The sequence below is a fragment of the Leuciscus leuciscus genome (genome assembly GCF_965113295.1).
Source record: "Leuciscus leuciscus genome assembly, chromosome: 14".
Classification (NCBI taxonomy): Eukaryota; Metazoa; Chordata; class Actinopteri; order Cypriniformes; family Leuciscidae; genus Leuciscus; species Leuciscus leuciscus.
Genome location: NC_138738.1, coordinates 23,801,772 through 23,816,910, shown reverse-complemented (window position 1 = coordinate 23,816,910; position 15,139 = coordinate 23,801,772). Strand labels below are relative to the sequence as shown.

The 15,139-nt window shown below is 41.6% G+C and overlaps 1 protein-coding gene across 11 annotated transcripts in view; it reads left to right on the top strand.

Moving 5' to 3' along the window:
- Positions 1–15,139, top strand: part of LOC309474430 (endonuclease V-like) — a 370,440-nt gene that overhangs the window by 195,222 nt on the left and 160,079 nt on the right. For 10 of the 11 annotated variants that reach the window (XR_014197285.1, XR_014197286.1, XR_014197287.1 and 7 more), the window contains 2 exons: positions 12,125–12,164; positions 12,302–12,414. Coding sequence is in view for 8 of the 11 variants with exons in the window: in XM_082137015.1 (XP_081993141.1) it covers positions 12,125–12,164; positions 12,302–12,414 (153 nt within the window). In the remaining 3 variants the exon portion in view is untranslated. Of the gene's footprint in view, positions 1–12,124; positions 12,165–12,301; positions 12,415–14,111; positions 14,244–15,139 lie in introns of those variants that run through there. The other variant, XM_082137014.1, reaches the window with a different exon arrangement.

Below are 15,139 nucleotides of genomic sequence, written 5' to 3'. Positions count from 1 at the left end.
AGCGTCAATTTCGACGCGACGCGAGTTCCCTTGAAAGGGAACTGTCTGCATTTTAAAATTTTCAATAAACAAAAGTCTGATTTATAAGCTGTTTTCTGAAGAAAAAGAAAAAAAATCCCCAAAAGGACAAGGATTTCGGATATTGACATCTTTGTGGGGATATTTTGACCCTATAATGTAGAGTTGCACACACACACACTCTTCTCTCTCTCTCTCTCTCTCTCTCTCTCTCTCTCTCACGCACACACTCACTCACTCACACTCACTCTCTCTCTCTCTCTCTCTCTCTCTCTCTCACGCACACACTCACTCACTCACACTCACTCTCTCTCTCTCTCTCTCTCTCTCTCTCTCACACACACACACACACTAACGATTATGTTAGTGTTATTTTACGATTGTCATTATATTGTAAAAACGTCTGTCCCCAAATCAATATTTGACGCGATTTGCCCCGTATTCTTGAGCACAGAAATGTTGATTTCTCCCTCGCTTACCGCATCTAGGTTTCCTTAGGACTCGGAGGAGTTTTGGCGCTTCGCACAACCAAATGTGACTACAGCCTCTCACAAGTTAGAAAGAAAACACAAAGCCAATCAGTTTAGCGATGTGTGTTCAGGAGGCGGGACTCAGATCTATTAACCGTTTGTGTAATTGGCCAATTTTTTTTTTTAACGACGACAAGCCGGAATGAAAACAAGCCGAAATGAACTAGGAGTAACGAGGCTATTTTTAAAATGTAAGGAGTAGAAAGTACAGATAATTGCGTGAAAATGTAAGGAGTAGAAGTAAAAAGTCGTCTGAAAAATAATTACTCCAGTAAAGTATAGATACCCAAAATTTCTACTTAAGTAATGTAACGAAGTATTTGTACTTCGTTACTTGACACCTCTGCGAATCACACACAAAAGGACTCCGTGACAAACACTGAAACTGACAGGGTATATATACACAAGTGCTAAACGAGGTGACGAGAAACAGCTGAACACAATGAACACTCAGTGACAGACAGGATCATGGGAAATGTAGTAACAGAGTGTAGGACACCGTGCGGGAAGAGGACCTCCAGTGGACACCCAGGGAACACAAACCAGACACTGTGACATAACCCCCCCTCTACGGAGCGGCTACCAGACTCTCCATAAGACCAGGGTGGGACGGGAGGGACAGGCCAGGGCGGGACAGGGGAAACAGGAAGGACAGTTCGGGAGGCCAGGGCAGAAATGTCAGTCCATCGGGAGGCCAGGGCAGAAATGTCAGTCCATCTGGCGGCCAGGGCGGAGACTTTCCCTCGGGCGGCCAGGGCGGAGACTTTCCCTCGGGCGGCCAGGGCGGTGAAACCCCTTCGGGCGGCCACGGCACAGGAACAGACACCAGCTCAGGAACAGGAACAGACACCACCGGCCCAGGAACTGGAACAGACACCACCGGCCCAGGAACTGGAACAGACACCACCGGCCCAGGAACTGGAACAGACACCACCGGCCCAGGAACTGGAACAGACACCACCGGCTCAGGAACAGACACCACCGGCTCAGGCACTGGAACTGGCACCACTGGAACTGGCACCACCGGCTCAGGCACTGGAACTGGCACCACCGGCTCAGGCTCAGGAACAGACACCACCGGCTCAGGCTCAGGAACAGACACCACCGGCTCAGGCTCAGGAACAGACACCACCGGCTCAGGCTCAGGAACAGACACCACCGGCTCAGGCTCAGGAACAGACACCACCGGCTCAGGAACAGACACCACCGGCTCAGGCTCAGGAACAGACACCACCGGCTCAGGCTCAGGAACAGACACAGGCTCGGCAGGCGTGACGTGAACAGGCTCGGTGGCGGCCATCTTGTCCGAAGACGCAGGCGTGACGTGAACAGGCTCGGCGGCGGCCATCTTGTCCGAAGACACAGGCTCGGCAGGCGTGACGTGAACAGGCTCGGCGGCAGCCATCTTGTCCGAAGACCCAGGCTCGGCAGGCATGACGTGAACAGGCTCGGCGGCGGTGGCCATCTTGTCCGAAGACATAGGCTCAGGAACAGTCTCTGGCTGGGCAGACGTGACGTGAACAGTCTCTGGCTGGGCAGACGTGACCTGAACAGTCTCTGGATCGGCAGATTGTATAAGAGGAACCGATAAGGCGAGACACTGGGATGGCGCTGGCAGAGCGAGGCGCTGGGGTGGTGCCGGCAAGGCAAGCCGCTGGATCGGTGCCGGCAGGGCGAGACGCTGGGATGGCGCCAGCAGGGCGAGACGCTGGAATGGCGCCGGCAGGGCAAGACACTGGGATGGCGCTGGCAGAGCGAGGCGCTGGATCGGTGCCGGCAGGGCGAGACGTTGGGGTGGCGCCGGCAGGGCGAGACGCTGGAGTGGCGCCGGCAAGGCGAGACGCTGGGGTGGCGCCGTCAGGGCAAGACGCTGGAGAGGTGCCGTCAGGGCAAGTAGCTTGGGGACGGCCTCTGGGACGACAGCGGGCTGCTCTGGGACGACCTCCAGGGAGACAGCGGGCTGTTCGGGGACGACCTCCAGGGAGACAGCGGGCTGTTCGGGGACGACCTCCAGGGAGACAGCGGGCTGTTCGGGGACGACCTCCAGGGAGACAGCGGGCTGTTCGGGGACGACCTCCAGGCCATTGGGAAGGCAGGAAGTCTTCCTCCTCCTCCGCCGTTTCCGGACCACCGGACTCGAGACCACCGGTACTGGGACCACCGGCACTGGGACCATCGGCACTGGGACCACCGGCACTGGGACCACCGGCACAGGCATGGAGGAATTCCTCCTTCTCCTCCCCCGTTCTTGCGAGGGAGTGGATGCTGCTGTCCTCCCGGAATCTACCGGGTACGCAGCACTCTGCTTGGTGAGATGATCCCACCAGGAAAAACATTCCACTAATGTCATTGAAGGCTCTGGGCTGGACGGAACCAGCGGCGGATGGGGCTCTGGGCTGGACCCCACCAACCCAGGGTTGAAGAGTGGCCAGAGTGGAGAGTGGAGTCGTGATTCCGTAATCCAAATGTATTAAAATGAATGAAAAGAGATGAAAATCAAAAGTTTGATAGTAATGGCATTATGAAAGGTAGTTACTGTGAATTAAACATTTATATAAATGAAACAGTTATTTTTTGTTGTGAAAAGGATACTTTGTGATTTTGTGTATTGTACTAACACAATAAAAAAGTGCACTTTTGATGATCTGTTGTGATATTAGTACTAAGAGTTTTGAGAATGTACACCTTACTTGTGAAAATAGTACCAAAGTGAATAAAATAAATTATATTAGTCATATTGAGTGATATTGTATATTGTCTAAAGAGAGTAAAAAATACAGATGTTTTCTTTCTTTTGCTTTCAGGTTTTACCGGTTATGATAAGACTTGGGTTGTAATGACTATTATAACTGCATGTATGCATATGATATGACGCTGATACTATGCACTTTAATGAATAAAGACAAAATGAGTAATTTAATTATAAGTATTGTGTTATATTGTATGTTGTTTAATTAAAATAAAACATTAAGTGTTGTGTCAACTACTGTGTGCCTAATGATGATGATATAACGCTTTTCAATGAATGATAGTAAAAATGTATATAATTTTAATGAATTAAATATGTATTAAATTATAATTAATTATTTAGTGTAATCTTAAATGAAGTTTTTTTGTGCCCTGCAGTGACTAGTACTTTGCAGCTAATTTACATATTCCAACTTTTTTCTGCAGTAAAGCACATTCCACAAACAATGCAGTCCTACTGTAACTTTACCAACGATATAACACCAAATATAGAATATTTATTCACAAGACCAAAGTGCTAATAATGATTAACTGATTAACGTAAGCTGTAACTGACTGTCATAAAACTTTGAACTGCGTGCTCTGACGTCACTGTCATTACACGATAAGCTGAGGTGCCTCATGTGATCCAAGTTGCTTTCTCCAATGGTAAGAGATACAGACCCTCTCATCTCCATAATATAAGACCATCTCTGATTCCTCAGAGGAACTACGGCAGGAAGTGTAGGATAGAAGTCTTTGAATGCGGGATTAATATCCATGGCCTTAGTTACAAGGCATCTCCCAGGGGGTTGAATTGCACATATTGAGGCAGAAGATTCCCTGTTTAATATATCTAGCCAGTATTTTCCCTGCTTTATCTCCAGATTCAAAGCATTTTTGTCTAATTTCCGAACAGGTCAAATTCTATCTTCTGAGTAAGGATATTATTATATTGATACTTTAGCTGTACTGAGTCTTAGGTTACATTTATTATTCTCTGTTTAAAATTATTTTCTGCTTCTTTGATCCACCCCTCCAGTTCAGACAACTTATTACGCTCTGACTTTTTCTTAGCAGAGGCATAATGTATAATGACCCCTCTAACATATGCTTTTAGTACCCCCCAAGCCACCCCTACTGATGGAGCTGAATTTAAATTAGTAGATAAATAAAAATCAATTTGGTCTTTGAGTAGATCTTTAAATGCTGGAAGATGCAACAAAGCTGAATTGAACCTCCATCTGTATGATCTTTTAATAGTGTCCAATGGCATTAGATCCAGAAATACTTGTGCGTGGTCTGAAATCAATATGTTGCCAATTGTACAGTTTAGCATGGAGGGTTAAATATTTTTAGAAATAAAAAAATAATCAATACATGAATATGTGCTTTGTGGAGATGAAACGAAAGTATAATATATGCCAGATGGATTAAGCAACCTCCAATCATCAACGAGGCTCAAGGATGTACACACTTGCTTTAACATAATGACTGATCTAGGGGTCTGTGTGCTGCCTGGATGGCTGCAATCTAAAATAGCATCTACTACCAGATTCATATCTCCCGCCCATATTACTGGATAGTCACCTAAATCACCCAAAATACCCTTTAAAGTGGCAAATAAATTAGGGTAATCCCTATTTGGAGCATATGTATTGGTCAGAATGTGTGGTCTTCCGTGTAACTCTGCCAGTGTAACTATGATCCTACCCTCCTTGTCATGCTTCTTCGTTATACATTTAAACTGCAGGTTTTTACTCACCAGAGTGATTACACCCCTACTCTGTCTCGAGCCGGGGCTGTAAAAAACATGACGAACCGAGTCTTTACATAAGTGGGTTAATTATTCCCTTTAAAAAAGGGTAATTTGGCATGAAGAAAATTGTACTATAGGGGAGATACAGCAGAACCCTGTAATATAACATGGAGGCTGCAAGCATAACATCCAAACGTAACTTATTTGCTTAGGCCTAATTCAACAAAAGTCCATTAAAGGGTAACTAAACCCCTGGTCAGAGCCTGCCTCCACCCACTGGCAATATCAGCAGAGGGGGACGTGCATCTGAGATGTGTCTCTCTGTTGGTAAGGGGGTGGTTAGCTTGGTACAGGGTACCACAACTTCCAATAGGAAAATTCAACTGGAATAGCCACCGCTCAACCTGAAGAGGGCAGCACTCAGACGTTTTTACACCATATATTGTAGACTTAAAACACTTTAAACCCAAATGTCAAAAAAATTACTTGAATCAATGAACAGCATTAATAAAGCCCCAGTCTTACAGATCATTAACTAGATTAAATCTAGTTAATCATTAACTAGATTAAATCTAAACAGATTAAATCTAAATCTTTATTGCTAGCACAACACGCTTGAAATTCACTAGCCTGTTAGCGTAGGCTACCATCCGTGCGCTCTTTATTTATTATTTATTCTCTAGCGCGCCCGCACCTTCCGTTCGCTTTTTATTTATTCTCTAGCGTGCTCGCGCCTTCCGTGCGCTCTTTATTTATTTATTTTTTTTTCTCTCGCGCCTTTTACGAGTTCATCAAAAAACTGTGGTGAGTATCAGTCAACAAACACAGTGAGTCATGTCAACTTCTCCTCTTATTGTCACCTGCACCTCATGTAACATATATAGCATAGCCTTCTCTGTCAGCACAGGATTTACATATGATAAATGCAGAGAGATAGTAAAGCTGACGGGGAAGATTCCAGAACTAGAGACACGCATCCAAACTTTAATCGAGGTTAATTGTAAGAGTGCAAGGACTTTAAATACTGTTTTGGATGCGACTAGCTTAGTGAACTCTGTACACTGTTCGGTTCCGGCTGAAGTAGAGCCCTCGCAGCAGGGCAATTGGGTGACGGTGAGACACTCTCGCGGGATAAAACACCGCTCTTCCGTTCCGATAACAACATCAAACTGGTTCTCTCCACTCAGTGAAACACCCACTGAGAATCCTGTTGATTGTGCCCTAGTTATTGGCGATTCTATTACACGGAACGTGAAAATAGAGACACCAGCCACCATAATCACATGTTTGCCGGGAGCCAGAGCCCCTGATATCAGAGCAAATTTAAAAGTGCTGGCTAATGCTAATCGTAAATTCTCTAAAATTATTATTCACGTCGGCACTAAAGATGTTAGGCTCCGCCAGTCGGAGATCACCAAAATTAACATTAAAGAGGTGTGTGAACTTGCAAGTACGATGTCAGGCACTGTAATTTGCTCTGGCCCCCTTCCTGTTCGCAGGAGTGATGAGATAGTCAGTAGACTGTCCTCACTCAATGGCTGGCTGTCTGATTGGTGTCCGCGTAATAATATAGAATTCATAGACAATTGGACAAGTTTTTGGGGCAGACCTGACCTGTTGAAAAGAGATGGTATTCATCCCTCCTGGGATGGTGCTGCTCTTCTCTCTAGTAATATGGCACATAGTCTTAGAGCTCAAACATGACAATCTGGGGCTCAGGTCAGGAAGCAGACAGACTGGCTAAACCGACCGTCTGCTAGCCGTCTCACGTCACCAAGGTCAGATAAATCCCATCACATAGAGTCTCTTTCACCTAGATATCATCATATAGAGACTGTGTCTGTTCCCTGAATTAGGAAATACAAAAAACTCCTAAACCCATTCAAGGGTAAAAATTGTATTGATGTTCAACAAATAAAAAACAGATATAATACGGATGAACAAATGATAAAGCTTGGGTTGCTGAATATTCGATCCCTTACTTCAAAAGCAGTCATTGTTAATGATATGATTACTGACTATAATCTCGATGTGCTGTGTTTGACAGAAACCTGGCTAAAACCAGACAATTATATTACTTTAAATGAGTCCACCCCGCAAGATTACTGTTATAAACATGAACCTCGTCTGAAAGGCAAAGGGGGAGGTGTTGCTGTAATTTATAGTAATATCTTCAGAATTACTGAGAAGTCTTGTTTTAAATATCATTCTTTTGAAGTGTTAAATGTAACACTATCTAGTGTAAATGGTAAATCACGTTTAACATTTGTGCTGGCTACTTTATACAGGCCACCAGGGCACCATAAAGATTTTATCAAAGAATTTTCTGATTTTCTATCAGAGTTAGTACTGGCTGCAGATAAAGTACTAATTGTTGGTGATTTTAATATACATGTAGATAACGAAAAAGATGCATTGGGACTGGAATTTAAAGACATTTTGAACTCTTTTGGAGTTTGACAACACGTGTCAGGACCTACTCATTGTCGTAATCACACTCTAGATCTAATATTATCACATGGAATAGATGTTGATGCCGTTGAAATTCTGCAGCAGAGCGATGACATCTCAGATCATTATTTAGTCTTGTGTAAACTTCATTTAGCCAAGGCTGCAAAGTTGACTCCGTGTTACAAATATGTTAGACCTATCACTTCTGCCACTAAAGATATTAATAATATTACTGATCAGTTTCATCATCTCAGCATACCAGATAGCTTAGAAGAACTAGATATTACGACAGAAACTATTAACTCTCTCTTTTCCAGCACTTTAGACACAGTTGCTCCTTTGCGCTTAAAGAAGATTAAAGAAAATAGTCCAACGCCGTGGTACAACGAGCACACTCAGGCCCTTAAGAGAGCAGCCAGAAAAATGGAGCGCAACTGGAAGAAAACAAAACGAGAGGTATTTTGCATTTCATGGAAAGAGAGCTCGATTGCATATAGAGAGACTTTAAAAGCTGCTAGATCTGGTAATTTTTCAAACCTATTAGAAGAAAATAAACAAAACCCTAGGTGTTTATTTGAAATAGTGGCTAAACTAACGAAAAATAAATTTCTAAACAACACAGCAGTAATGACTTTATGAACTTCTTTACTAACAAGATTGATAATATCAGGGAGAAAATTATAACTATGCAACCGTCTACTACAGTATCGCATCAGGCAGTGCATTATAGTCTCCTTGAAGAAAAATTTGATTCATTCGTTGCTATAGGAGAGGAAGAATTTACTAAACTTGTTAAATCATCTAAATCGACAACATGTATGTTAGACCCTATACCGACTAAGCTACTGAAAGAGATGCTTCCAAAGGTCACAGATCCTCTTCTAAATATCATTAATTCATCTTTGTCAATAGGATATGTACCGAAAACTTTTAAGCTGGCTATGATTAAACCGCTTGTTAAAAAAACGCAAATTGATCCTACAGAATTAGTCAATTATAGGCCGATCTCGAATCTGCCTTTTCTGTCAAAGATACTAGAAAAGGCAGTATCCTCACAACTATGCTCCTTTTTAGAAAGAAATGATATCTGCGAGGATTTCCAGTCAGGATTTAGACCGTACCATAGTACCGAGACAGCTCTCATTAGAGTTACAAATGATTTGCTCTTATCATCCGATCGTGGTTGTATCTCTCTATTAGTGTTACTCGATCTAAGTGCTGCATTTGACACTATCGACCATAACATTCTTTTAAATAGACTCGAAAATTATGTTGGCATTAGTGGAATTGCACTAGCATGGTTTAAATCATACTTATCTGACAGTTATCAGTTTGTAGCAGTAAATGAAGAGATGTCTTATCGTTCACAAGTTTAGTATGGCGTACCACAAGGCTCAGTACTAGGACCGTTGCTGTTCACTCTGTACATGCTACCCTTTGGATATATCATTAGGAAGCATGGCATTAGTTTTCACTGTTATGCTGATGATACTCAGCTCTATATTTCTTCACGCCCAGATGAAACTTACCAATTCACAAAATTAACGGAATGCATAGCTGATATAAAAAATTGGATGACTAGTAATTTCTTACTACTTAATTCTGAAAAAAACAGAGATTCTAATTATTGGACAAAAAACGTCCTCACGTAATAACCTAGAATACTGTCTAACACTTGATGGCTGCTCTGTTAAGTCTTCATCGTCGGTTAGGAACCTGGGTGTGCTCTTTAATACCAATCTTTCATTTGAAAGTCACGTGTCTAGTATCTGTAAAACCGCATTTTTCCATCTTAAAAATATATCTAAATTACGTCATATGCTCTCATTGACAAATGCGGAACAGTTAGTCCATGCGTTCATGACCTCAAGGCTAGATTATTGTAATGCTCTACTGGGTGGTTGCCCTGCACGCTTAATAAATAAACTACAGCTGGTCCAAAACGCAGCAGCTCGAGTTCTTACCAGAACTAAGAAGTATGACCATATTAGCCCAGTTCTGTCAACACTGCACTGGCTCCCTATTAAACATCGTATAAATTTTAAAATATTGCTGATTACTTACAAAGCACTAAATGGTTTAGCTCCGCAGTACTTGAGCAAGCTCTTAACGCATTATAGTCCTTCACGTCTATTGCGATCTCAAAATTCCGGCCAGTTGATAATACCTTGAATATCAAAATCGACTGCTGGCGGTAGATCCTTTTCCTATTTAGCACCAAAACTTTGGAACAATCTTCATAACATTGTCCGGGAAGCAGACACACTCTGTCAGTTCAAAGCTAGACTAAAAACACATCTTTTTGACCTAGCATACACATAACACATTATAGACTTCTATAATTCCATATTAGGCTGCATAGATTAGGCCAGCCGGAACCGGGAACACTTCCCATAAATCCTGATGTACTCGTTACATCATAAGAAGAATGGTGTCTACGCTAATATTAGTCTCTCTGTTTATACCGAGGTTTACCGCAGTCCGTCGGATCCAGGCCGTATCCAGATCTGAAGAAGGACCAGCGCCTGGACGCAACGACAATGCAGTCCTGAAGTGTCAACTAGACTCTCCGTTTCCTGAAGTGAGGTGGACCTCGGCCTTATCCAGATCAGATGGTGGATCTGCACCTGGACCCAACCATGACACATCCTGAAGTGCCTGCCTCATCAGCCTTGTGAAGGCCTCATCGGCACGACCAATCTGACTTCTGACCTGTAACGCTGCCTGGATCATAATCATACACTGTTCGCTTGTTGGCCAGAGGAGAACTGGCCCCCGACTGAGCCTGGGTTCTCCCAAGGTTTTTTTCTCCATTCTCTCACCTGATGGAGTTTTGGTTCCTTGCCGCTGTTGCCTTGGCTTTTGGCTTGCTTAGTTGGAGACATTTAATATTCAACAATATTATTGATCTGCCTTATTATGGGTGGACAATGATGCAATTTTCTTCTAGAAACAAACTTTGTTGTATTATTTTCATGTTATCAATGTGAAGCTGCTTTGATACAATCTGTATTGTAAAAAGCGCTACATAAATAAAGGTGACTTGACTTGACTTAAAGAAAGTTGTTTTAGGGTTTAGTTACCCTTTAAAGTTGAAAAATGAACTATAATACACATATACAAGTCTTTTTTGTGACATTGGGTTGCATAGTTTTCATTTAGGACACCTTTTTTCCTACACGCACACTTACAAATGCACACTTTCTTAGATATGTGAAACAGTAATGGCCATCCGCCTCCAAAGTTTCCTTAAAAATCATCCCAATCCCCTCTTCTGCTGTCTACCACTTCTTTTGCCATGTATTTGTTCATTTCTTTTATATAATGCAATCCAAAACCCTCTAACCTGCCTCGATTTGTATCTCTCTGTTCAAATCCTTCCTTCCTGCGCTGCTGTCATTTGCAGATGGAAAGCATGAAATTACCGTAATAAGGGGTATATTGCCGAAAATCGCATGTTGTCTACTGTCAGGGCCAATTTGAATGGTTTTGATGGTGCAAACGGTTGAAGAGTTACGGTCGAATGAATACAGCTTGCTGGTATGTGTCGGCGACGACACAGCCGGTTCTAAAGGGTGGTATAATGCCATTTTCACAAGATGTAAAATGTGTCCTTGATGTCCCCAGAGTGTGTATGTGGAGTTTTAGCTCAAAATACCCCACAGATATTTTTATATAGCATGTTAAAGTTGTCACTTTTTAAGGGGGAGCAAAAACGCACCGTTTTGTGTCTGTTCCTTTAAATGCAAATGAGCTGCTGCTCCCGGCACAGATGGAAAGACTCAAGAAGAAGTGACAACGTAGAATGCAACAGGACATCTCTGAATTGTTAGTTGATGAATTTATGTAGCTGATGTGTAGTTATCTTCTAGTCATTGATTAGCGTATTCTGTCTTGATAATATATAAATCGTGTTCCAAGGGCGGGGTTTATGTAAATTCTAGGGTTGGTGATGTCACTAACCCGGTAGGAATGTTGTGAAGTAGTCCCTACCAGCTGTTTTTTGTAGTCCTTAAAAAGCAATTTCTTTAAAAGCAAATATCTTCCTTTGCTTTGAACTTTGAGCATTGTAACTTTGCAAATGTTGTTTATGCTCAAACAGCAACATTACACACTAACTAAAGTTAGAAAAGTGAAATCATAATCAACCACATAATTGCAGAATGAGAGGCATAGGTTACTATATATCTAATGGCAGAGCGATGTCTCTTACAGACCTTTACAGACACACATAGTCACACTTAACCATCATAAATACTGTAATTGTAGAATAAAATGGCTATATTCACATAGATTATGCATGATTCTTTTATATTCAGCCTAATAAAAATCTTCCACGGTAACAAGACTAACTAGAAACAGCTAGAAACAACAAGACTAATGAGGGACAAAACAACACTGAGATCTCTAGTCTCTCAAAAACTTTGCAAAAAAATTCTCTTATTTACATCTGCACATGTACAATAATTTATATTACATAGAAGAATAAGTAAATAGAAGAGTAATAAAAACTTACTGAGAAGGAGCATTATACAGTTGTCTTATGGGTTTGAAATGACATGAGGGTGAGTAAATGATGACAGAATTTTTGGGTGAACTCCCTTTCTTAAAGAAATGTAAAAAAAAAATTCCTTTGCAGGTGCTATTTGTGGACGGGAATGGATTGTTCCACTATCGGGGTAGGTGAAACTCTTCTGTCTTCTGACTAAATCTGTTACTTCAAATGACAGGTTATGGTTTTACCCATTTTAAATAATTTTCAAGACCAAAAAGGCAGTCCTCTCTCTCTGACCCTTTCTTTCTGTGATTTTTATAGAGTTTGGTTTGGCCTGTCATCTTGGTGTTCTGTCAGATCTGCCCTGTGTGGGTGTTGCCAAGAACCTTCTTCATGTAGAGGGAGTGTTGAGAAGTGAGGAGCACCATTCACAGGTCAGAGTCACACCTGAGTGCCAGGGAACAATGTATCTACTATCCAAACAGTTTGGTTCCAAAATGCGCACGAGACAGTGCACAAGACAAAATGAAAGCTTATAGGTTACAGCAGGGGTGCAAAACTCAGTTCCTGGATGTTCACGGTCTTAAAGAGTTTAGTCCCAACCCTGCCTCAACACACACACACACACACACCTGTAGTTTTCAAATAAGCCTGAAGGACTTGATTAGCTGGATCATGTGTGTTTAATTACGGTTGAAGCTAAACTCTGCAGGGCTGTGGCCCTCCAGGAACTGAGTTTTGCACCCCTAGGGCAAAGCTTTAAGATGGTATTAAACTACAACCTATAATTTTGCTAATATTTGGTAGCCCTCATAATATGTGGGTACACCAGTAGATTTAATACATATATTATTTGACTGGATATGCAGATTTTTAATAATCGAATATTTACATAATATTGTAATATTAAGTTGTAAAAATAATAATTTTAATATTACTTCTGTAATATTCTATGACATTATTACAACAATAGACAACAATATAACAGTTAAATTGTAAAAAACATTAAATCATTTTAATTTAAAATGTGCTGTATGTAATCAGTAACTGCAAACATCTGTGTTGAACACAATTCTGTATTTTCAGCTAAATGGAATTATGAATATTTCTATCAAGTCAAGTCAAGTCATCTTCATTTATATAGTGCTTTTAACAATGTAGATTGTTCTAGAGCAGCTTTACATTGATAATAGGAAATTTAAAGTAAAGTGTTTTGGCTTTATAGCAGCTCTAGAATAAAGTTATTGTCCAGCTAAAGTTAGTTTGATTGATTCACTTCTGTCGCAACGATCATTAGTTATTAACTTAGGGGAACATGCTTAGATACCATAGACTGTAAAAAATATGGACAAAGCGTCTGTGACGTCACCCATAGACTTTCTGAAGAACGGTTTTGAAGCCGTTTATGGGGGGTATGGGCGGCGCCATCTTGGAAAATCTTGGGAAATCCTAACCCCGCCCACCTTCTAACGCAGCGCGCGTCACTCAGCTCGCTCTGCTACTCCGGTTATCTCTGTGTACATTTTAGGCAATGAAATATGTTATAAAACACCATACTAACTCTTTTCGTTTTCATTTAAAGAAATCTTAAACATTATAGCCACACAAATGTGGTTCAGGCAACGCATATTGATTATATTCACTGCACATAACGTTTGCCTATTTATGAAAAAACAAAATATAAAACACAAACCTGCCTCTTTTCATTTTAAATATAATATAAAAATATTAAACATTTTATGGTCCAGGCAATATGTGCATTTGTACTAAACAACAGATTTTGCAGTAAACAACATTACAGATCATCTTCGTTGTATTAAAATGACAAAACTCAACCCAGTCTTTTTTTGTTAAATTTCAGTTTTATCAATATTAGCCATTATAAAAGTATAAGTAAAAGGTATAGGAAGCTATACAAATAAAGCAAACAATTCAGTCAAACATACAAAGTCAGTGCTCTAGTCTAACCATAAGTTACATCGCCATCGGTAAAGTTAAATAGCTTATAAAGTTATGAAACTTCCCCTCAGCCAAAACGATTGCCCAGGAAAAAAATTATAGATTCACGAGACCAAAACTCGCCCATTAGATATACACAAGACGAATTATATCTCATGTTTAACCACTACAGAGACGCCAGAGTCCGCGGCATTGGCGGCAAACCTCAGAACGTCTAGCCGAGGAAAGGCTGCTCCAGGCGGGGTACATGAATGCCGAGCGCCCGGTCATCGCTCGATCAACTGGATAAAATTGTCCTAAATCTTTAAATAAACCACAGATTTGAGCTTTAAACAACTACATTCTCGCCTGAAAAACTCTTAAAACTACATTTCATGATACAGAAACAGTAGTATTATATGTCAACTGTATTAAAAAATGGCGCTTCTTATGTTGTCATTCTCCGTGGCGCTGCCTTGTCAGCTGTCAATCAAGCTGTCAATCAAAGTTACCCACGCCCTTATTGTCATACATTTTATATCTAAATACGATCTAAACTAACGAGTTAGAAAAAAATTCACCCCCCTCACAGTTGTCAGGCACTCGGAAGCTATCGAAAAATACAATAAAAGTCCATGGGACCAACCTGTAAAAACATGAATTTATGCTGTGAAAACGGACATTTTAACATGGGGGTCTATGGACATTTGCTCCCTTTTGGGACCTCCCTCTAGCGGATTTTCGATGTATTGCAGTTTTTCGCACTTCCGGGTAGGCTTCATTTTTCAGATCAGAATGTTGCCGCTTGTTAGATACGCACACGACACGTGTAACACGACACCGTTTTAACAGATATCTCTTAAGTTCTTTCTGCGCAAACTTCAAAAACGCGAACCCGTGAGAACGCCGATGGCGTGCACATGCGTATTACGAGTTCAGTCTATAGGTATGCGTGTTTGAATATATGTGCGCAGGCGTGTAGTCTTTCCCTACAAATCAACCCTCAACATACTACTTGTCTGGCCTTAAAACTAATACAGAATTTTTATCGCTTCCATGTAGCCACGCGAACCGGAATTATCCCGACAACGCTTTATCTGTAGAGAGGTAAAGGGAGGGGAGGGAGGCCTTCACAGGGGAGATACTAGTTGACATTTCAGGACTGCGCTGTCGTGCCATCTGCGTTCTCACGGGTTCGCGTTTTTGAAGTTTGTGCAGAAA